A 24,716-nucleotide genomic window follows, 5' to 3' on the forward strand; every position below is an offset into this window, starting at 1 on the left:
ACTACATTATTTTAGTTTTTTTTTTCTACTCCCCCCCCCCTCCCCTAAAAGATTTCAGTTTGTTTTTCAATTCAGGTCACATTAAAAAGGTGGAAAAAGTTCTGAAATTATCTATCTTTGTCTAATTTTTTTTACATCACAGAAACCTGACATTTTAATAGGGGTGTGTAGACTTTTTATATCCATTGTACATTGGTGCACAATGTAACTATGAAAAAATGTCCATACCTTCTTTAATATGTTGATGAGAAAGAGGAGGGGGACACCAAAGAACCAAAATAAAAGGCAATAACTCCTTTGCTTAATTTGACCTTGATATTGGAAAAATTTACTTTAGCAGCTCTGTCGTTTAAAGTGTTGGTTAAAAAATTTAAGCAATTTAAATACACCATTAATGTGCAATGGGCGATTTAAACCATTGTTCTAATAAACCAAAACTATCCTGTCTAAGAGCACTGGCCAGAAGCTGTTTGTTTCCATTTATTGCCTCAGTCACTTGAGCAAGCCACATTAGAAGTTAAAATTGTAATGAAGCAGGCTTATATTTATCTGTGATGACCTTTGGAAATGGTTACCTGAGGGCTTCCTGCAGGAGTGTTGTCTAGAGAATTGGATGACCGCTTTTTCTTATGGACGAAGAAATGCTTCTTCCTCCTCCTCCTCTTAGCAGGTTTCTTTAGTGCAGCTTCTATGCTACGCAAAATTCCAGATGGATTGGTTAAGTTCCGCACACGGCGCTTTCCATAATAATGAGCTAAATAAAATGGTGAATTAAATGAGGAATTTAAATTCAAGTTATATACTGACAAGACTACTTCCTATATAGAGCATACATTCTAAAAATTAACAAAGTAGTGGCTGCTTTGTGGACAAACCTAACTCTTACAAAAAAGCAAATGCAGCAACCTCTAAACTACGGTCATACAAATAATGGGTCGTTACACAAATTAACAACCTCTGTAGTTTATAACAGAACTATGAGCGCTGTCACTGCTGACTTGAGAGACACAGACATAGAACTAGTATGCGGGCAAGAAGTTCAGACTTCACTTGCTCCATGCTTATTCCATCTCAGTAACTCAGCTAGTGAAGCCATGAGTTAGCAATGACAGCTCCCACAGCTCTTTTCTCACAAGGTCACTTTGAAAAGGTCTATATTATCAGAATGCAGTTGAATGGGTTATGTTACAAGATGTCAACCTTATTTTGTGCCTCAGCTGAAAAATTTTAAGCATGCCTCAACATAAAGGGATTGTACCTTACAGGACAAGTTAGAAGGCTGGCCAGAGGGAACTCCATGGCATGCCGAGGCAGGTAGGGTTCCTGCTCGACTCTCCCTTGGTGGGTGGCAGGTGGATCTGGAGGATGTTGCAGGCCCCCAGGGAGGGGGGTAGCCAGGTCTAGCTGGTGGTGGTTTTCTCTGCCCCCCGCACAGATGCTGTGCACCCTAGGCCGTTGATAGGGGTTGCAGCAGCTTCAGGGGTGGAAGCAGCAAGTTGGGGTGTTGGCATCACTGAGACTCAGTGCAGTTGGGGCTCTGTTCTGTTGGGTGCTGTGGAACTAGGAGCATCAGTTTAGAAAAAAAAATGCTGGACTGGGAATCGGGATCGAGCCAGCACATATGCCACCATAAGAAGCGACTTCCTATAGTGGCACACGAATAAGAGGGGAAACCCAGAGTGCCAGAAGAGAAGAATCGAGGCTGCTTTATGCAAAATTATTGCACAGAGCAGGTATGTATACCATGATATTTTTAAAAAAAATGTGTTACAAATCACTTTAATGTGGTCTATAAATAATTGGCTAGGATAGCATCTTCACTGATTGGCTGAACAGGTTTCATAGGTTTCTGCCCAGCTTTTATTCTGTTGATTCAATGTGTGGTTACTTTGCACAATATAAATTCTTTCTTCCCGGAACAGTCATGGGCTCTGCTATACAAGCCCTAGCAAGCACTGACAGTGTTACAATTTTTGCTGCAAGTCATCCCATCTCTCCTACATGTGTAGTGTTTGCGGGCTTTGCTTTACTAGCCTTATCAGGCAGGCACTGACTTGGGGTTTGTATTGAAGAGCCAGCATAACAGCCAATCAGTGGAGAAGTTCCATAGACGTCATCAGTCCTAAGCAGCTTGACATCCTGGTATTTGTGCATTGAAATGATTGCTTATTGCAGGTTGCTAGTATTCTGCCTATTGCACTGGTAATCTAAGGTGCAGGAGGATTGGATTGACACTGGAATAAGAGATTTTGGGGTTTATTTACTAAGCACTGCGTAAACTGTTGGCGCTATATAAATCCTGTATAATAATAATAATAAAGGCAAATCCACTTTGCACTGCAAGTGCACTTGGAAGTGCAGTTGCTGTAGATCTGAGGGGAAGATCGAAATGAGGGGAAGCTCAGCTGATTTCTATAATCCTATCATGTGCAAGCAAAAATGCTGTTTTTTATTTTCCTTGCATGTCCCCCTCAGATCTACAGCGACTGCACTTTCAAGTGCACTTGTAGTGCAAAGTGGATTTGTCTTTAGTAAATAAACCACATGGTTTTCATTAAAAATGTATGCTATCAATAAAGAAATCTTAACTACTACTTACTATATTTGGTCTTTGTAAGCACAGAGCAGTTTTCAGAGCACTGATCAAGAACCATAAATGGTCCAAACAAGTTTGGGCAACATTCCAGTTTGATGCAGGTTTTCCTACAGAAGTCTGACACCTGGTCTGATGTTCTTATCAGCTCTACTGTGGCACGATATGTTTTTCCTTTATATCTAAAAGACAAATATAATATAATTCAATGACTTGACATGCCCACCCTTGGTCTATCAATGGTGAATAAAATGGGTGTACAGAACCTAATCCATGATGCAAGGGAAATGTATTACTGCTTTTTGTCTGAATGTGACCACACAGCTGGGATATGAGGAAAAGCTAGGCTTGAGCCTCACAACCTTATATGTGTCTGGACAGGCTATTGGCATCCTCTGCTCCTGAAGTCCGAAAAAAAAGGCCTATCCAACTGACTCATTTTGCACCACTGTCCTAGGTCTATGACTTTAAGCTGATGAGAAAAGCTGTTTAATACTTACCTGCCAGCAGCCCCAGGCCCCCTCCTGCTGCCAGCATTTGTGGGTCACATGCACATAAAATGCAGGATGTGTGTTTAGGATCTGTGTACAAGTATTAGCAACTAGTAGGCACTTGAGGCTGCCAATTGGAAATGATCACACAGCATTTCTAATCAACGGATGCATTAAAGCCATTCTAGTTGCTTGTGAAGTGCAGAGGGTTTGACTGTGTTAAAAAAGGACTTTAACTGGTTCCCGACCAGCCGCCGCAGTTATACTGCAGCAGGAGGACTCCCCTGGGCAAGCTGTCGTAGCTGTACATCGGCTCTTTAAGACGCTGTAGGAGGCGCGCATGTGTGCCCGCAGCATGTCCCTGGAGCTGATGCGAGTGCCCGGTGGGCGCGATGACCGCTGGGCACCCGCGATCGCTCGTAACAGAGCGAGAACTGGGATCTGTGTGTGTAAACACACAAACCCGGTTCTAGTCAGTCCCATCCCCTCCACAGTTAGAACACACCTAGGGAACACAGTTAACCCCTTGATCGCCCCTAGTGTTAACCCCTTCCCTACCAGTGACATTTATACAGCAATCAGTGCATTTTTATAGCACTGATCACTGTATAAATGTCACTGGTCCCAAAAATGTGTCAAAAGTGTCCGATTTGTCCGCCGCAATATCCCAGTCCCGACAGAAATCGATGATCACCGCCATTACTAGTAAAAAAAAAAATAAAATAAATAAAAATGCCACAAATCTATCCCCTATTTTGTAGACGCTATGACTTTTGCGCAAACCAATCAATATACGCTTATTAAACCGGGGATTCCCACTTTTGTCAGGCAATTTGTGGTGCCAGGTTTTATTGTACAGCAATGATGTGTGAGCTATCTGGTTCATAGAGAGATGGTTGATGTGGCAGGGAATGTGGCTCTGGTGTTACTTTTTTTTTGGGGGTGGTTATAGTTGGGTATATGACGCTCTAACGTCTCAGTCCAAGTATGAACGTTTGCTATTCAGCATTGTGACACTTGCGTCAGCTCCAGTGCGCATGTGCGAGGTTTCTGTTTTCGGCCGGAATTTGGTTTGGCACAAGCACAGGAGTATATACAGCTCAGTGCATTACTAATTGTTATCCCGACCCGCCCCCAGCTTGCCAGGACATTCTTATTACCTCACCTGTAGATTGCATTAATTAGGATGCCGTTTTGGCGCCCAAAACGGCTTTATATTCAGTCTGCAATGTAAGGGCTGAGTGAATGGTGCCATGCTTGCACATGGGAAATATGGGTGAGTTTATTAGAGGCTCTGTTAATGGATGGATGGTTATGTTAATTATATGAGCTAATTTCAGCTCACTAGATGTGCAATTATGTATCCTATAGATCCTTTGGATGATGAATTTTGATGAAAGATGAGGCAGGAGACATTGGATATAAAGCAATATCAGCAGGGTGCATTGTTTTCTATTGTTACTAGTCAGATGGCAAGTTGCCCTCTTTCTATACTTGGCCTTGAGCTAATTTTCTGCCTTTATTAGAACCTCCGTTTGTGAGGGAGCAACTGCATATTAAACAGCATCACTAAAGCGCGCATATATATATATATATATATATATATATATATATATATATATATATATATATATATATATATATATATATATATATATATATATATATAAAAAACATGGACCGATGCTTGATGCAAATGTTTCTTTTACTTGAAAATTCCAATCATACAAAACTTTAAAGTGCAGACGTGCAAGCCACTGTACAGTATCGAGCGTGAATAGCTCCTCATCAGGCTTCTCTGGCTGTGTGTGGAGAACCCGACATCATTTTCCTCTCTTATCCCCACCCAACGTATCACCACACATGTATCAAATCAAACCATTACCATTACTGATTAAGTACCTAACTAAAGCCTAAAAGGTTAACCCTCACTGCATAAAGATAATTGTGAATGACATTACAATTCCATACAACCAAAAATATTTACAAACAATGACTTCATGTATCCTACAAAGTATCATCTTCTTTTCAAACGTAATCTCAAAGTCAACAAGATCTCTTATCATCAAAATATTTTTATCTATGCATTAATAAATCAGCAATCATTCCGGTTCATAATAATCTAGTCTCAGATTTCTTAACTCATTTCCACTGTTAACTCTGTTGGCTGATTTCTCAAACGGGAATTTATTCAATTGGATCTGGAGAAGATGTAAAATGTACATGTCATATATCAGATCATTACACTACCCTATCCACATCCTACAAAAATAGGTATAGATCATAATCTCTATTCATACCATCCGGGTATAGAGACTGTAGTCTATTGATCCACCACACTTCACGTTTCCTCAGTTTCAAAATCCTGTCCCCCCCTCTTTTGTCACAAGATATTTCCTCCAACACCATGAATCGCAGATCGGTATCTCTGTGTCCCATCTCAGAAAAGTGACGTGACACAGGGAGACCTGACTGTGGATGTCGGATCGTACTGCGATGTTGTGCAATGCGATCCTTAATTTTCTGGGTAGTCTCACCTCATAGATGAGATTGCACGGGCATAAAAGGATGTATACCACATAGGATGTCTGGCACATATAAAAGCCATTAAGTGTTACTTTATTTTTAGTTGTAGGATGAATAAAGTGATTTCCCTTAAGCATCAAATTGCATTGAATGCAGTTAAGACATGGATAACAACCCTTTCTTTTTCTGCCCAGAAATGTTGTTTTTGTTTCCTGGGTATAGGATCTAAATTCAGATCGCACAAGGGAGTCACGCAAAGTTTTATTGCGCCGATAGGCTTTCATAGGAATTTGTCGAAATTCCTCTATCTGCGGATATGACCGCTTTAAAATTGGCCAATGTTTCCTCACTATGTTGAAGATCTTAACGCTACAACTGTGGAATTGGAAAGTGAATGGTATCCTAGATCTGGTTGATCGATATTTATTATAATTATAGATTTTAGTTGGCTTTATAATCTTATTAAGTTCCTGTGTGATCAGACCATCCGGATAGCCCCGCTCTCTAAACTTACAGCACATCTCTTCTAGTCTATTGTCCCTGATTGTAGTGTTGCTCACAATCCGTGTTACCCTAAGAAGCTGGCTTCTGATAACAGAGCCAAATACATGGGGGGATGGTAACTATCAAGTCTTAAGAGTTGGTTCCTATCAGTAGGCTTAGTGTACAAATCGGAGGCAATATCTCGTGACAAAAGAGGGGGGGACAGGATTTTGAAACTGAGGAAACATGGAGTGTGGTGGATCAATAGACTACAGTCTCTATACCCGGATGGTATGAATAGAGTTTATGATCTATACCTATTTTTGTAGGATATGGATAGGGTAGTGTAATGATCTGATTTATGACATGTACATTTTACATCTTCTCCAGATCCAATTGAATAAATTCCCATTTGAGAAATCAGCTAACAGAGTTAACAGTGGAAATGAGTTAAGAAATCTGAGACTAGATTATTATGAACCGGAATGATTGCTGATTTATTAATGCATAGAAAAAAATATTTTGATAAGAGATCTTGTTGACTTTGAGATTACATTTGAAAAGAAGATGATACTTTGTAGGATACATGAAGTCATTGTTTGTAAATATTTTTGGCGTATGGAATTGTAATGTCATTCACGATTATCTTTATGCAGTGAGGGTTAACTTTTTAGGCTTTAGTTAGGTAGTTAATCAGTAATTGTAATGGTTTGATTTGATACATGTGTGGTGATACGTTGGGTGGGGATAAGAGAGGAAAACCACACACAGCCAGAGAAGCCTGATGAAGAGCGATTCATGCTCGATACTGTACAGTGGCTTGCACGTCTGCACTTTCAAGTTTTGTATGATTGGAATTTTCAAGTAAAAGAAACATTTGCATCAAGCATCGGTCCATGTTTTCTCTTTATCGATTTATGGTGGAAGATTGGGAGTCCACCTTGACGGTGCTTCGATTTGACTAAAGGGCTAAGAAAAGAAAGTAACCCACCTGAAGTTTGAAAATATATATATTATATATAATTTATTTTTCCTTTTTGTGTCTGTTTTCATATTTTAGTGGGGGTACTAACCATATCCTTATTATGTGAAGCATTGATTACATATTGGAATTTTCTTAGGGACCTAATGTTGAAGGAATTGCAGGGTCCCTGTTGATCTGTTGCTTGATGTCTATACCCCCCCTCCTTCCTTTTTCAACTAAGACCCCATCCTTTGTAAGTACTTCGGTGCTATGGTTAGCCTACAAACCCATGTCTCATTTTTTGATTCCACGTTGAGTGGCATTTTCAGAATAAATCTCTTTTTTTGATAATTTTTAAATTTTTTTGATACCCAAGTAATTTTCTAATGGATTTTACATTTGTAAAAAATAATCGTTATCTTTTATAATAAAGACATTAAGTATTATTTTTGTCCCTTACTGGTACCGTTAAAGTCAATCATATCAGTTCTCGCTCTTAAAATATGCTTATTGTGATTTTTTTTTACCAAAACTATGTAGAATACTACATATCGGCCTAATCTGCGGAAATTTTTTTTTTTTTTAATTGGGATATTTATTAAATCAAAACGTAAAAGATAGTGTTTTTTTTCAAAATTGTCACTCTTCTTTTGTTTATAGCTCAAAAAATAAAAACCGCAGAGGTGATCAAAAACAAAGCTCGATTTGTGAGGGAAAAAAAAAAAAAAAGAAGGATGTAAATTTTGTTTGGGTACAGCTTCGCACAACCGCGCAATTGTCAGTAAATTCTTTTGGGGCTGAAGTGGTTAAAAACACTTACTTGGCTTTTAGTATCTCAGCATGTTGAGGCCATGATGGCTCATCTTGTAATTCCAGTTCACGTAAAACCCGGCTGGGTTTGTAAGCAGCATTGATGAGTAAAGAAAGGACCTGTAGTGAAGCAACACAGTATGTTTACTTGCAGCAGCAAACATTTTGATTAGCCTGTGTTCTCAGAATGTTCACCTTGCTGTATTTTCATCCTGACAGACATGCACCACTAAACACTAAAGTAAAATCACAGAAAATTAATATTTACCTGAGCCCATCACTGTCCAGCGATGTGCACGAGTGCCTCGGCCACCTGGGACTCTTCCTTCTGATTGGATGAGACACAGCAGTGGCACCATTGGCACCCGCTGCTGTCAAAGTCAGTTAGACAATCGAGGGAGGGGGCAGGGCTGAATGGACACACGGAGCTGCGGCTCAGCTTGGGTGTCCCCATAGCAAGCTGCTTGCTGTGGGGGCACTTTATAGAAGGGAAAGGCCAGGAGCACAGAAGAGGGACCCGAGAAGAGGAGGATCTGGGCTGCTCTGTGCAAAACCACTACACAGAGTAGGCAAGTGTAACATCTTTGTTATTTTTAAAGAAAAAACAAAACAAGACTTTAGTATCCCTAGCACCTAAAAGGCACAGCACAACAGACACAAGTCTTTTAGGCATGTATTCTAAAGCGTTGCCAGGGTCCACTCACATGAAGGTACATGCCTACATTTCATTGTGTAGGAGAGTTCTGCCGGCTTACTGTACTGTACAATTAACGAACTGTATATCATTTTCTAACCCTGCCTGGAAATATTCTCTATATTTTCAAACCATTAAAAAATACAGTGCAATTTGCAATTGTTCAACATAATTGTGAGCCATCAAAATTTCAAGGACACTACCTAATATGCAATAAGTAATAAGAAAAACAGTTTGTATAATTAACAAAATCTGGTATTATGTACAGCATAAATATGTACAGTATCATGACTGACAAAGCCTGACCTCCTACTGAATTGGTTATCTGCTTTGTGTCATCTATCCAGACAGTGTGAGTGAACCTGAGGAGTTTGTGGTTTTAAGTGACAACGTTATCTCTTATGCCCCGTACACACGGTCGGATTTTCTGATGGACAATGTCCGATCGGAGCATGTTGTCGGAAATTCCGACCGTGTGTGGGCGCCATCGGACATTTTCCATCGGATTTTCCGACACACAAAGTTGGACAGCAGGAGATAAAATTTTCCGACAAAAATCCGATCGCGTCAATTCCGACCGTGTGTGGCCTGTTCCGACGCACAAAGTGCCACGCATGCTCAGAAGGATTCCGACACGGGACAGCTCGTTCTGGTAAACTTCACGCTGCAATGTAAAAAATGGTTTAATACAGCGCACTCTCTTCTTCTTTATAATGTGACAAGAATTAAGTAGTTTTGCTGCTCATATTCACACACACTTTTCACAAAGTTTTATTTGTGTTTTTTTAGTGGGATTCCCTGAATATATTGTTATTAGTTGTCACATCTGACAGTTTTATATTTTTTATGTTTTTTGTTTTTTTTTTGATTTTAAGCCTTTTTTTTTCTTTAATGTTTGGATTTTTTCCAAGGCTGATCTTTGTTCAATGTTATTTTTATTTTTACTCCAGAATATTTTTGTGTGTGTTTTGTGTGTCAAGTTACCCCAACACCATTGATATCTTTTATTATTTAATCTCAAGGAGATTGTTTGTTGTTGGTGACCCTTGTTCATTTCACATTTTATATTAGAAATGTACCTGAATCCTCACAAACCAACTGTCATTTTTGAAGTAAAACACATAGGAGAGTATAATTCAAAACAAAAATCCTTTATTAAGGGATCAGAACCAAACAAAGAGGAAGGCAACACTGGATCAACAGCAGAAATTAGTGAAGCCTGGGACCCCCACGGCAGACATCAATTCTTAAACATCAAAATTGGTGGCCTGAGGAGTCCATATGTAAGGGAGGGCAGTCTGGTCCGGGATTCACAGAGACTCGGATAGCAGCAGATGACATCTGTGTCCGCAGGCTGTGGTACCACAAGAGGCTGCATCTTTTGGCCGACCAGACTGGATCCAGGGCAATCACTCTCTGGTCTTCCTTTCACACTTCCTTCCAGGCTGTGGCTGTGCAGTTGGAGATGTGGCAGGAGGAGGAGTAGGACCTGGAGGAGGAGTAGGACCTGCAGGAGGAGGAGGAGGACCACCCCAAAGCTGTGTGTGAGGTGTAATTTGGCCCCTCACACCTTTCGCCAGAGCCTCAGATATGAGGGCCTCACACATGGCTTTTTGGCCCTCCTCCATCCTCTGCATTTTATATGCTATGAATGCAGCAATGTTCTTCTGCCTGGTGTGTGGTGCTCCCAGGACCTCTGTAGCCCTACAAAAAAATCTGATAGCCGCCTCCTCTAGGGCACTCCTCCTACTGCCACTTTCTCTTTCCAGGGGGGATGGAGGGACCTGCAGATCAGCCAGCCGGCTCGGCCCGGCCACCTCCTGGCTGAGACTTCCCTGTGTATGAAAAAGGGACATAGTTGTAATGTTTTGCATCATCAATCACAATCCTTAATTAGTACTCCCAACTAACATATAGTTCACATCATTGATTGGACAAGCAGAAATATTTAGAGGAATGCTATACCTGGCTCAATCTGGGCTCCTCTACATGTGGCCTGGAAGGCCCAGGTTGGGCGTCAGAAGCCTCAGCCGGGGGGGAAGGAAGCGTGGAAGGAAGACTGGAGAGGGATGGCCTGGGTTCAGTCTGGCCTGCCAGAAAGTGCAGCCTGTCGTAGTACAACATCCTGGGGACATAGATGTCACCTGCTGCTCCGGATCTCTGCGAATCAAGGACTTTATTGCGCTCCCTCAGATATGTGCTCCTCAGGCCACCAATGAAAATCTTTAAAAAAGTGATGTCTGCCGTGGGGATCACCTGCTTCACAATTTCACACAATTGCTCCAGTGCTGCCTTCCTCTTTGTTTGGTTCTTGTAATGGGGGTGTTTAATCTCCCACAGACAGGGCAGCTCCCTTAGCATCTCTATGAAGACTGAAATGAAGTCCTTATCTTTCAGTACCATATCCATGTTCACTGCAAGACACAACACAAGACAAAGCCTAATGTCACACCAAACTCTCCTAATCTTGTTACAATATAGGCCTCAATCTATAGAAGCAGTATAGGCCCAAGTTTGTCTCTTACCTTCGTTCTTACGATCGCCGCGTCCAATGCTCCTTCCTCCGCTCACAGATCAAACGTAATACGCACGCGTGTTACGCTTTATATACACTGCGCATGCGTGTAACTCCGCCCGCCCCTGACGTTCTTTCTAGTGTATTCCCCGCCCCTTTTCGTTCGGCGCAGTGGGGGAAGAGCATGATGGCGGACATACAGCAGGTGCGGGCTAATTGTAGCAACGAGGAGGAGGAGGAAAGGGCGGATCCAGGCACGTCCCGATCCAGAAGGAGACGCTTTAAGGCCACAAATATGTCGTTTGGGGAGATGTTGGAGATGGTCGACATCATGAGGAAGTCCGACTATGACGGAAAATATGGGCCTTACCCCAACCCGAACATCTGAAAGGCCAAGATCATGGCGAAAGTGGTCAGGAGTCTTGGGCGGAATTTCGGGGTACGAAGGTCTAAAGATCAGCTCAGGAAGCGGTGGTCGGACCTGAAGTTGAGAGAGCCAGAGCAGTACCGAAAGATCCGGAGAGTGCTGCAAAAAAGTATGTAGTTGTGCTGTGTTCCTATTCTTTCTGTCTTTATTACGTTCGCTCTGCTCCATATGCTTTTATTAGTTGTAACGTTTCAAAAGGTCAACTTTAATGTTCATGGGCACATTATTCGTTCGTATCAAACATTTTTCTTTCGGCCTCTAGAACACCATTGTTTAGGCCATATGCATTTTCACACATTTTTGGGGGCCTACTTGGATGCCAAATATTTGTTTGTGTAGATGGGTTTGTTACTAGAATGAAATGCAAACTAGATTGTGTGTAAGGAGAGGACACTGAGCAGCTGTTTTCACATCTGGACACTGGAGCACTAGTGTGGGACACAAGAACACCATTTTTATTAGGGGGGCCACACAGGTGCTCCAGTGTATACTATAGGGGGGTTACATCTGTGAAGCTTGTACCAAACAGGTAAAGTATTGCAGCTTGACAAAGGGCAATAAAAAATATACATCTTGGAACTCTGCTAAAATAGACAATTGTACCCCACTTCCAAGCAATGTTTCCTATTTCTATAGTTCTGCCATCAAATATCTGTGTGCTAAGTATACCATTTTTGTTTTACATAGGGGATAAAAGACTCGGAGGACACCCCTCATCCCAGGAGACCAGAGACCCCCCCCTCTGGAAGAAGGGGAAATACCCCCAACCCAAGAAGCTGAGCAGGAGGAAGAAGAAGACGTGGTGGAGATTGGCACCAGAACAGGTGAGTGTCTGCGACCACAGACTCAGGTAAAAGAGATGGATGGTGGCAGATTTTTGAGACCTTTTTTTTTGTTCTTTATCTCTTTTTAGGTGATCGTGATCCAGAACGCTTTACATCTGAAAGTGCCCAGATACTGATCGGGGAGATCATGGGGTGTAATCTCCAATTGCAAAACATCCAGCAACAAATCAGTGATGTTATTAAAAAAAATAATAACATCATTGATGTTTTGGGGCGAATTTAAACCCCACAAAATCACCTGTTTTATCGTACCAAACTTTTTTAAATGTTTAGAAAAGCCAAATTTGGAGGATGCACACAGTGTGCCAACATGTGCTATCTGCCATCACGGGAGATCAATGGACGCGTTTTGGGGGTGCAACCCCTTCCTCAGTTATAAAGTAGCGTTGAGGAAGGGCTTGCTCCCCCCAAACACTGCCCTTGATCCCCCCTGATGGCAGATAGCACATGTTGACATTCATAAATTGGTGTGCATCTTCCAAATTTGGCTTTTCCAGGGGTGATTTCCCCCCATCTGAACGCTATATCAAACCCAGTTCCTAAATACTGATGTCTGATATAGCCTTCAGGTTTTACCTAATGTGAACTTTGTAAGTTCAAGTTTTTTGGCTTTCTTGTTGGTTTTACACAGGCCTGTTTTATCTGAATGGATATTTTGATTTTTCATAATGCTACTGCAAACATTGTTATACAACAAACATGTTGGTTTGTTTTAAAAACCTTTGGGAAATGCACATGTGATTGTGCAGGTATAAAAAAGTGCCTTACTCAAGAATGTGTGGATTATTGTCTCAACACTACAACACTTTTGGGGTGATGTAATTGTTGTTTTATGCAAAAATGGGGGTTATTTCCTAAGGGCAAATCCTCTTTGCACTACAAGTGCAGGTTCAGTGCAGTTGCAAGTGCACTTGTAGTGAAATGTGTTTTTGCATTTAGGAAGTACCAGCCAACACTGTTTTTTATAAGGTTACCCAATCACGACATTTTCTGCACTCAACACATTTCTGTCAGGGTCAGCTAAAACAAACACAAGCAGTAAATGTCCACCAAGAATTTCTTTTGGTTGTTTTTTATTTGAAAAAGGTGTCACAGATTGTCTGGCATATTGATAGCCCCCCTACCCGCAAAGAACTCCAGGTAGCGTAACCGGACATCACGGGCATTCAGGGAGGGCAAGCCAGGATGGCCACTTTCAAGCGCCGTCAGTGTTGATGGATTAGGGATTCCGGCCTCAGGCCCAACTGAGCCAGCATAGTTGGCTGAATGTTTTCTTAAAAAATTATGGAGAACACAGCAGGCAAGTATTATATGGTTCAGTTTATACTCCGCCATATGGATGGGTGTCATAAATAATCGGAACCGGCTGGCCAGGATTCCAAATGTGTTCTCCACCACTCTTCGGGCTCTGGCCAGCCGGTAATTAAAAACCCTCTGTTCCGGGGTGAGGGTCCTCATCGGGAATGGCCGCATCAGGTGGTCCCCCAGCGCAAATGCTTCATCAGCAACGAACACAAATGGGAGACCTTCAACATTGTCCTCTGGAGGTGGCAAGTCCAAGCTGCCATTCTGGAGACGCCTGTAGAACTCCGTCTGGGCGATCACTCCACCATCGGACATCCGGCCATTCTTCCCCACGTCCACATACAAGAACTCGTAATTAGCCGACACCACCGCCAACATCACTATACTATTAAACCCCTTGTAATTATAATAGTACGACCCCGAGTTGGGTGGTGGGACGATGTGGACGTGTTTCCCATCAATTGCCCCTCCACAGTTAGGAAAGTCCCACCGCTGGGCAAAGTGGGAGGCCACAGTCTGCCATTCCTGTGGCGTTGAAGGAAACTGTTGAGGAAAAAAAAATAAACCTTACTATTTTTTCACAGCGACATGGCAAGCAGATTAGACACAAACATTATGGGGCAACCTCCAGATAGCATTTACTAAGGGGATTTTAACAAGGCCAAAGTATAAAGGTACACCTATCATATTCCCCCTCCCCCGGGCCATTTCTAACATTATAGGGGGGGGGAACTCTTGGACAGGTAACCCTCTTCACTTCATTGAGAGATGAATGCCTAAATACAGGGTATTACTTTGAACAGCCCCTCCTTAGTTACACTATTGGCAGACCACTGGACAGGTAAGAAGTGTCAATACAAAGATATAAATACACACTGTACACATTTGAGGACATTTGAACATTCTGCTATTACCTATCAAGATAATAATAGGATACAAAAACTTTAAACAGTACCATTGGAAAGTATACAGGCAGGCCCTTGCACTACATGCTTTGGGGAATTCATCCATAAATCTGACCAGTAAAGAGATGGGTATAGTGTGTATGGGTTTGGCAAAGTCAGCAGATAGATGATTGAGGATAGATAGAGAATTGGGATCAGCTGACTTAGCAGTTGGGGGGAGGGAGGGTTAAAAAAAATTTGGGGACACCACAAAAAAAAGCCTCTGGCACCTTGCCTGAATTTAAATCAAAAATAACATTTCCAAACATTTTAGGGGGTGTTTGGGGTAAAGCACTACTATGGAGCTGATAAAATACATTGTTAAGTGACTACATGAGGTGAATATAGGGCAGGAGACACCATGCTGGGGAGGTTATTGAAGGGCAAATATGTATGAAGGACATAAAATAATAATTACATAAAAATCCAGCATGCATAAGGACAAAGGGGACAGTCACAGCATATTACAATCATGGTAATTAGGGAATGAGGGAAGAAATACAATATATTATCAAACATTAAATACAATAAAATGGGATATAAAAGGATAAAAATCTTACCTTCATATACTCCTTCTGCAGGACCTGGATGATGGCAGAACAGGTCTCTGGGATAATGATCCCCAGAGCCTGGGGGGAGATGCCTGTCGAGAACTTCAAGTCCTGCAGACTTCTCCCTGTGGCCAAATACTGCAAGGTAGCGACCAACCTCTGCTCCGGAGTGATGGCTTGCCTCATGCAGGTATCCTGCCTGCTGATATAGGGGGTCAGCGAAGCCAACAAACGGTGAAATACGGGGTCCGTCATCCTGAGAAAGTTCCTGAAATCATCAGGATTATTCTCACGGATCTCACGGAGCAAAGGCATATGACAGAACTGGTCACGCTGAAGCAACCAATTCTTGGTCCATGAACTCCTCCCCACCCTGTTCATGGACTGGACTTGTGTCAAGGTCAGGACCCCAACACCAAGCCCCCGCACAGCACGAACTCTACGAGGAGTACGCATACGAAACATGGCTAGAAAACGGTCGGCTGCTCAGAACGAAGTAACAGAACGCACTGAAGAACATCAAGGCCTGTGAAGAGCGACCTGAAAAACAGCAACGAGCAGGCAAGATCACACAGAAAACTCCGATACGAACTGACTGCACGCACTGAAGAGCAGATACAAACCCACAAGCACAAACTGAACATCAGAAAACGATCTGAAAGCCACGAGTCTGAAAAAGCGCGAATCGTCTCTCACCAAACTTTTACTAACACGAGATTAGCAAAAGGAGCCCAAAGGGTGCCGCGCTTGGTTCTGAACCGGCCTTTTCTAGTCTCGTCGTACGTGGTGTACGTCACCGCGTTGTTGGCGATCGGAAATTCCGACAACTTTGTGCGACCGTGTGTAGGCAAAACAAGTTTGAGCCAACATCAGTCGGAAAAAATCCTAGGATTTTGTTGTCGGAATGTCCGAACAAAGTCCGACCGTGTGTACGGGGCATTAGACTTTTAATCTCTGTGTAGTCTGATTTTGCGTGGTTTGTGACTCCATTATCTAATAAAATGTATGTATTGTGGCTGAGACTGCGGCTGCCTTATTCCCTTCCTCCATTCAAAACTCCTATGGGGTTCTTCCCTTCTCTGTGCTATACCTGGTGAATATTTTAAGAAATGAATTCAAGTGATATACGTCGGCACAATGGCACGGCTGGGCAAATGGGCTTACAGGTACATCCCCTTTAAATCGCGGCATTGTGGGCGCGCGCTCACCGCGTACTCCATGATCGTGGGACCCCCCGGACGCAATGTCCGTCGGGGGCCCGCGATCGTGTCACAGAGCGGCAGAACGGGAAGATGCCTTTGTAAACAAGGCATTTTCCTGTTCTGCCTAGCAACATGACAGAGATCTACTGCTCCCTGTCATCAGGAGCAGTGATCTGTGTCATGTTCTAGTGAGGCAATCCCCCCCACAGTTAGAATCACTCCCTAGGACACACTTAATCCCTTGATCCCCCCCTAGTGTTTAACCCCTTCCCTGCCAGTGTCATTTACACAGTAATCAGTGCATTTTTTATAGCTCTGATCGCTGTATAAATGATAATGTTCCTAAAATAGTGTCAAAAGTGTCCGATGTGTCCACCATAATGTCACAGTCACTATAAAAATCGCAGATCGCCGCCATTACTAATAAAAAAAAAATAATAATAAAAATGCCATAAATCTATCACCTATTTTGTAGATGCTATAACTTTTGCGCAAACCAAATCAATATACGCTTATTGCGATTTTTTACCAAAATATGTAGAAGAATACATATCGGCCTAAACTGAAAAAGAAATTTTTTTTTTTTATATATTTTTTGGGGATATTTATTATAGCAAAAAGTAAAAAATATAGCTTTTTTCCCCAAAATTGACGCTTTTTGTTTATAGCGCAAAAAATAAAAACCGCAGAGGTGATCAAATACTACCAAAAGAAAGCTCTATTTGTGGGAAAAAAGGACGTCAATTTTGTTTGAGTGCAACGTCGCAATTGTCGCAGTACTGTATCGCAAAAAGTGCTCTGGTCAGGAAGGGGGTAAATCCTTCCGGTGCTGAATTGGTTAAAGAAATGTGCCTAATACAGTTTACTATAAGAACTGTGTTCCAGTGGAGTGTATGATAATCATTCTGTACGTCACAATGAAAACACAAATCTCACTCAAGCATGTCCAGGAAATAGTGACTACATCCTTAGGCCCCTTTCCCACGGGCGCTCCGTATGTCCGTTTTTCATCCATCCATTGACAAATTAAAAACAGACATACATGTATCTCTATGGGATAGCGGACGTTAGCGGAAGATCATCCACTGACATCCGCTAACATGCCTCTCCGCCAAGCTCTGTTTTTTTACGACAGAAGAAAATTAATTTTTTTTCATCTGTAAAAAAGACAGAACAGACAAAAAACGGATGTTAGCAGGCGATCTGCTTACATTAGTTTTTAAACCCATTTTTTTCCCCCCTCATTAAACACACTGTATTATAGCTGGTTGCTAAGGAGGGAGCCGGGAAGCTGGCCGTCGCGTCCTTGTCAACCGATGAGTCATCAGCTGTCAGCGGGGGTTTCCCACTGACAGCTGAATGTAAAAAGATAAAGAAATAAAAAACGGGTCTAGTATAGATTCGAAGGGGACCCCCCCACGCCAAAATGTAAAAAATAAATAAAAGGTGTGGGGTCCCCCCCAAAATCCATACCAGACCCTTATCAGAGCATGCAGCCCCCCCCCTTCCTGAACCTTACCAGGCTGCATGCCCTCAACATGGGGGGGGGGGGGGGTGCTGTTGATGGGGACAAGGGCCTCTTCCTGACAACCCTGGCCGGTGGTTGTCGAGATCTGCAGGCGGGGGGCTTATCGGTATCTGGGGGCCACCTTTAACAAGAGGACCCCCAGATCCTGGGCGCCCCCCCATATGTGAATGGGTATCGGGTACATACTACCCCTAGCCATTCACCAAAGTCAGTGAAATGTAAAAAAAACAAAAAAAACAAAAAAACCCAAGAGCTCACCGTCACTTACAAAACACAACTGCAGCATTTGCAGAGTCAGGCCTGAACCCTGCGAACGCTAACAGTTTTTTTGGTAGCGTTGGAAGCAGTCACTGACAGTCAGTGCTCTTTTTTTCTTTGAGTCTGAATAGTGTACCAGTAAATTTAGAGGCCAAAATGTCAAATCGAAATGTGTAGGCCCAGTGAAGAGGCCTACACGTTTCTGAGCATGACAGATGAAAGTGAAGAGGAACTCACCCATCTGTCAGATTCAGGCTCAGAATACAAATCCGTAGACAGCAGCGGCACCCTGACAGATAGCTCTGATGACAGAGTAATGGTCCCTGCTAAGGTCAGGCGTACCCGACCCCGTTGTTCTGCTGTTGTTGAAGTGCAAGAACCAGAGGGCTCTCGTATGGAGCAGAGAGCCAGTACTAGTGCCGCTCATCCTTCTGGTGAACTGGCAAGCACCAGCGGCCTAGTACATCCTGGTCATACATCCAGCACTGCAGTATCACGTGGCAAGTCCCATAAGTGCAGTTCAAGCTGGTGAGGTGACTAGCACGACTAGTGTCCTGCTGCCACCAAGAAGACAGACAGGCCGTCGAGCTGCTGCATTTGCCAATCCGAATTGGGAGCCCACCACTTCTGCAGCACCCGTACTTCCCCCATTCACTGGCCAACCCGGAATTCAGGTGGAAACAGTTGATTTTACGTCACTTGATTCTTATTCGCCGTTTTTCACGGAAGATCTCTATAGATCTATTGTGGACCAAAGCAGTTTGTATGCTGGTCAATTCATCACCGCTAATCCCCGGTTGACCCTCTTTCCAGAGATTGGAGACCTATTACGGTCCCTGAATTTAAGACCTTCCTGGGCCTATCCCTCCTAATGGGCATAACTAAAAAAAAAGCAAGTTGCGGTCATATTGGTCCACTGACCCAATTCACCATAGGCCTGTGTTCTCTGCCTCCATGACCAGGACACGATACAAGCAGATCTTGCGGTTCATGCATTTCAATGACAATGAACTATTTTGTCCTTTGGTGGTGACCCTGAAAAAGATCGGCTCTACAAAATTTGGCCCCTCTTAAACCACTTCAACCAGCAGTTTGCAGCCTTGTTTACTTCCGTTGTCTGCGTTGATGAGTTTAAGTTTTCTGGCCGCTTGTCATTCAAACAGTATCTTCCTAGCAAGCGTGCTAGATATGGGTTCAAGATGTACAAGCTCTGTGACAGGGCAACAGGCTATACATATAGTTTTATGGTTTACGAGGGAAAAGATAGTTACGTAGAGCCGGTGAACTGCCTAGACTACATAGGGAGCACTGGAAAGATTGTGTGGGACTTGGTGTCACCCTTATTCAGGAAAGGGGTACCACTTATATGTGTGCCACTTTTTAGTTACTTGTTTGATCATGAAATTGGCGCATGTGGCACCGTGCTATCTAATTGCCGGGGTTTACCCCAGCGGCTTGTTGATTCACACCTTAGGCTGGGGGAGAAAGCCTGCTTGAGATGTAATAATTTGCTCGCTGTGAAGTGGAGGGATATTAAGAATGTTTTAGTTCTGTCCTCCCTTCACGCAGACACGATGGTTCAAATTCCTACGGCGACTGATGTTGTGGAGAAACCCCTCTGTGTCCACGAATATAACCTTAATATGGGAGGGGAGGACCTCAATGACCAGTAGTTGGCGCCGTACCTAATTGCCCATAAGACCAGACGTTGGTAGAAAAAATTGTCTGTATACTTATTCCAATTGGCTCTGCTGAATGCTTATGTGCTATACAAAGCTTCAGAACGAACTGGATCCTTCCTTAAATTCCAGGAAGAGATCATCAGAGCCCTTCTGTTTCCAGACGGTGCTATGGCCCAACTTCCCAATCCAAATGCAGTGAGCCGGCTGCATGGGAGGCATTTTCCGCATGTCCTCCCTGGTACCCCTACCCAAAGAAATCCCCAAAGAAGATGTCATGTCTGTAGTATAGGCGTGACAGCCGCTTTTATTGTCCCGCCTGTCCTAACCAACCTGGTCTTTGCATTGGTGACTGTTTCGAACGCTACCACACACTAGTGGAGTGTTAGTGTAGGGTATAGCACTGCACAGTCCTAGGCACACTTACACAGGGTCTCGAAAGATGAGATGGCCATCACATTTTGAGAGACCCTAATCTTGAACGTTTACAGTTTATATAAAAGTGCAAAAAAATAAATAACTGAAAATAAAATCACACAAAAACACAAAAAACAAATAAAATAAAAAAGACAAAAATAGTTGGTTTTAGTTTTCCTCTGTATTGTTCTCTCTCTTATGTTCGCTCTCTATTGTCCGCTCTCTATTCTATATCTATTGTTCTCTCTCTATTGTTACTGTATTTTAGAACTGTAATGTTTTATTTTTACTATGTTTCACATTATTTGCTTTGCAGGTATGGTATGTCTTACTGTTATACTGTAATTTTACTTTGTTTTATTGTTAACCATCATTTGCTTAGCAGGAGCATGGGTTTATTTATTCTGACAGCAACAGCGTTTGCTACCACAATACGTAAAGCCGTGTGTCATGGACGCGCTGTGCATAGCGCTGCAACTGATCACAGGCGCACAGGTTTACTGAGACGTGTTCCAGCTCACAGGCATCTAGCGGTGAACAGACTTGCACCAATGCGCATATCGCAGAGATCGCGTGCATGGCGATGCTGCCTTGGCGCCCAGTGACCTTTAAAAGGGGCTTCTGTTGTATGGATCCTTGCTCTTTGATCTGCAGCTTATCCTGTGACTTGATCCTGAACCCGCATCTGATCCAGTACTTACTCGGCTTCTTGACCTTTGGCTTGCATTGACCCTGCTCTGTCTGGTTGCATGACCTCCTGTTACCAACCCTGCCTGAACTTTGACCATTCTCTGCCTGACTGATCCGCTGTTTATGTCCTGGCTAGTTTGACCTTGTTCCTGCCTGCTGTCCTGCATCTGTGTGCATCTGCATCCCCTCAGCGCACCTGCATCCGCTTACCTGCATCCACAGCAATCAAGTCTGTTCCTGTCTGTCAGCTGACATCATCTCCAGCCAAGTGAACCCTGCAGGCACTCATACCTCACTGTGCTCCGACGATCACTGTCCCCACTCCAGTGATCCCGGAGCCAGGGCTGTACGAAAGGTCTCCCTCTGCACGTCAGGCTCACCTCCAAGGTACGTGTCACCATGACTCCAGCGCTGTAGGAGGTGATTTCACAACCAGTGTTAAAAAAAAAAAAAAAAAAAAAGAGCATACATGCCAAAGCATGGGGGCAGGGGTGGAGGAGCGATTTGCTCCTAACATTAGGGGCGGATTGCCCCCATGCTTCAGCATATTTTTTTTAGGCACAGATTGAATTAAAAAATCAAGTTGTTTTATTGTTACCATTGTTTTCTTTTCAGGTACGCCATTCAGCTGCAGCAATGATTTATTTATCTTGACAGCAACAGCGTTTGCTCTCACGATACGAAAATCTGTGACTCCAGCACTGTAGGAGGTGAATTCACCACCACAGTTAAAAAAAAAAAAAAAAAAAAAAGGTGCATGTAGGCCCATCATTACAAGTGGGTGGATGAAGGGCGGTATTCTAATGGTGGGCCCACAGGCTGCATGAAAAAAAGAACATTACAATATATGCTCAACAAGGACCAGCAACGTATTGTTATGTTGCTGGGCTTTGAGTGGTTATACCAGAAAGATGCCTGCAGGTTTAGGTATAATTTTGGTATCATTCTTTTCAGCCAGTGGTCGGCTTTCATGTAAAAGCAATCCTAGCGGCCAATTAGCCTCTAGACTGCTTTTACAAGCAGTGGGAGGGAATGTCCCCCCACCGTCTTCATGGTTTTCTCGGGCTCTCCTGTCCCAACAGGGAACCTGAGAATGCAGCCGGTGGTTCCGCCAGCTGACCATAGAGCTGATCGGAGACCAGAGCGGCTCCAATCATCTCTATGGCCTAAGAAACCGGAAGCTACGAGCATTTCATGACTTAGGTTTCGGATATAAACAGCGCCATTGGGAAAGCATTTTATCACACCAATCTTGTTGTGGTCAGATGCTTTAAGGGCAGAGGAGAGACCTAGGGTCTAATAGATCCCAATACTTTAAAAAAAAAAAAAAAAAAAGGAGTACCTGTCACTACCTATTGCTATCATAGGGGATATTTACATTCCCTGAGATATCAATAAAAATGATAAAAAAAAAAAAAAAAAAAAATGAAAGGAACAGTTTAAAAATAAAAAAAAAAACAAAAAAAAAAAACAAAAAAAAAAAAAAGCACCCCTGTCCCCCCATGCTCACACGCAAAGGCGAGCGCAAGCGATGATCTGGTGTCATATGTAAACAGCAATTACACCATGTATGTGAGGTATCACCGCAAAGGTCAGATCGAGGGCATTAAATTTAGCAGTAGACCCCCTCTGTAAATCTAAAGTGGTAACCCGTAAGGATTTTAAAAATGTATGTAGTTTGTCACCGCTGCTCGTTGGTCCGCAATTTTAAAGCATGTCGTGTTTGGTATCCATGTACTTGGCATAAGATCATCTTTTTTATTTCATCAAACATTTGGGCAATATAGTATGTTTTAGTGCATTAAAATTTAAAAAAGTGTTTTTTTTCCCCAAAAAATTGTGTTTGAAAAATCGCTGCACAAATACTGAGTGAAAAAAAAAGTTGCAATACCCACCATTTTAATCTGTAGGGTCTTTACTTTAAAAAATACATATAATGTTTGGGGGTTCAAAGTAATTTTCTAGCAAAAAAATAAAAGATATATTTTTTCATGTAAACAAAGTGTCAGAAAGGGCTTTGTCTTCAAGTGATTAGAAGAGTGGGTGATGTGCGACATAAGCTTCTATATGTTGTGCATTAAATGCCAGGACAGTTCAAAAACCCCCACCCCCAAATGACCCCTTTTTGGAAAGTAGACACCCCAAGCTATTTGCTGATAGGCATGTAGAGTCCATGGAATATTTTATATTTTGCCACAAGTTTTGGGAAAATTCCTTTTTTTTTCCGCACAAAGTTGTCACTAATTGATATATTGCTCACACGTGCCATGGTCATATGTGAAATTGCACCCCAAAATACATTCTGCTGCTTCCCCAGAGTATAGGTATACCTCATGTGAGACTTTTTGGGAGCCTAGCCGTGTACAGGCACCCAAAAACCAAGCACCGCCTTCAGGATTTCTAAAAGGCGTACATTTTTTATTTCACTCCTCACTACCTATCACAGTTTCGAAGGCCAAAAAATGCCAAAATAGCACAAACCCCCCCAAATGACCCCATTTTGGAAAGAATACACTTCAAGCTTTTTGCTGAGAGGCATGTTGTGTCCATGGAATATTATAGATTTTGACACAAGTTTCAGGAAAATTACAATTTTTTTTTTTTTACACAAAGTTGTCACTACAATTATGTGGAATTTCACCCCCAAAATACATTCTGCTGCTTCTCCTGAGTACAGGGATACCACATCTGTGAGAACTTTTTGGGAGCCTAGCCGCGTACAGGACCCCAAAAACCAAACACCGCCTTCAGGCTTTCTAAAGGCGTAAAATTGTGATTTTACGCCTCAATACCCATCACAGTTAAGGAGGCCATGAAATGTTCAGTTAGCACAACCCCCCCCCCCAAACGACCCCATTTTGGAAAGTAGACACCCCAAGGTATTTGCTAAGAGGCATGGTGAGTATTTTGCAGCTCTCATTTATTTTTGAAAATGAAGAAAAAAAACATTTTTTTTTCTCTTTTTTCAATTTTCAAAACTTTGTGACAAAAAGCGAGATCTGCAAAATACTCAACATGCCTCTCAGCAAATAGCTTGGGGTGTCTACTTTCCAAAAGTAGATCGCCTTGAGGCGATTCAGTTCGTATTTTGCAGCGCTATACAAGTCATTCATTGATTCATTCAAAATGGGGTCATTTGGGGGGGGGGGGTTTGCGCTATCTGGGCATTTCATGGCCTCCGAAACTGTGATAGGCAGTGAAGAGTGAAATCAAAAATGTACGCCCTTATGCCTCGTACAAATGGTCGGATTTTACGATGGAAAATGTGTGATAGGACCCTGCTGTCGGAAATTCTGACCGTGTGTAGGCTCCATCACACATTTTCCATTGGATTTTCCGACACACAAAGTTTGAGAGCAGGATATAAAATTTTCCGACAACAAAATCCGTTGTCGGAAATTCCGATCGTGTGTAAACAAATCCGACGGACAAAGTGCCACGCATGCTCAGAATAAATAAAGAGATGAAAGCTATTGGCCACTACCCCGTTTATAGTCCCGACGTACGTGTTTTACGTCACCGCGTTTAGAACGATCGGATTTTCCGACAACTTTGTGTGACCGTTTGTATGCAAGACAAGTTTGAGCCAACATCCGTCGGAAAAAATCCTAGGATTTTGTTGTCGGAATGTCCGAACAAAGTCCGACCGTGTGTACGGGGCATTAGAAAGCCTGAAGGCGGTGCTTGGTTTTCGGGGTCCTGTACACGGCTAGGCTCCCAAAAAATCTCACACATGTGGTATCCCCATACTTAGGAGAAGCAGTAGAATGTATTTTGGGGTGTAATTTCACATA

The 24,716-nt window shown here is 42.7% G+C and overlaps 1 protein-coding gene across 1 annotated transcript in view; it reads right to left on the reverse strand.

The window, feature by feature from the left end:
- SFMBT1 (Scm like with four mbt domains 1) overlaps positions 1 to 24,716 on the reverse strand; it is a 233,687-nt gene that overhangs the window by 11,895 nt on the left and 197,076 nt on the right. Inside the window, exons 16-18 of the mRNA XM_073592509.1 lie at positions 7,878 to 7,987; positions 2,600 to 2,775; positions 576 to 754 (exon numbers count right to left, since the gene is read on the reverse strand). Coding sequence (XP_073448610.1) covers positions 576 to 754; positions 2,600 to 2,775; positions 7,878 to 7,987 — 465 coding nt within the window. The remainder of the gene's footprint in view (positions 1 to 575; positions 755 to 2,599; positions 2,776 to 7,877; positions 7,988 to 24,716) is intronic.

Source organism: Aquarana catesbeiana, linkage group LG07, assembly GCF_042186555.1.
Source record: "Aquarana catesbeiana isolate 2022-GZ linkage group LG07, ASM4218655v1, whole genome shotgun sequence".
Lineage (NCBI taxonomy): Eukaryota > Metazoa > Chordata > Amphibia > Anura > Ranidae > Aquarana > Aquarana catesbeiana.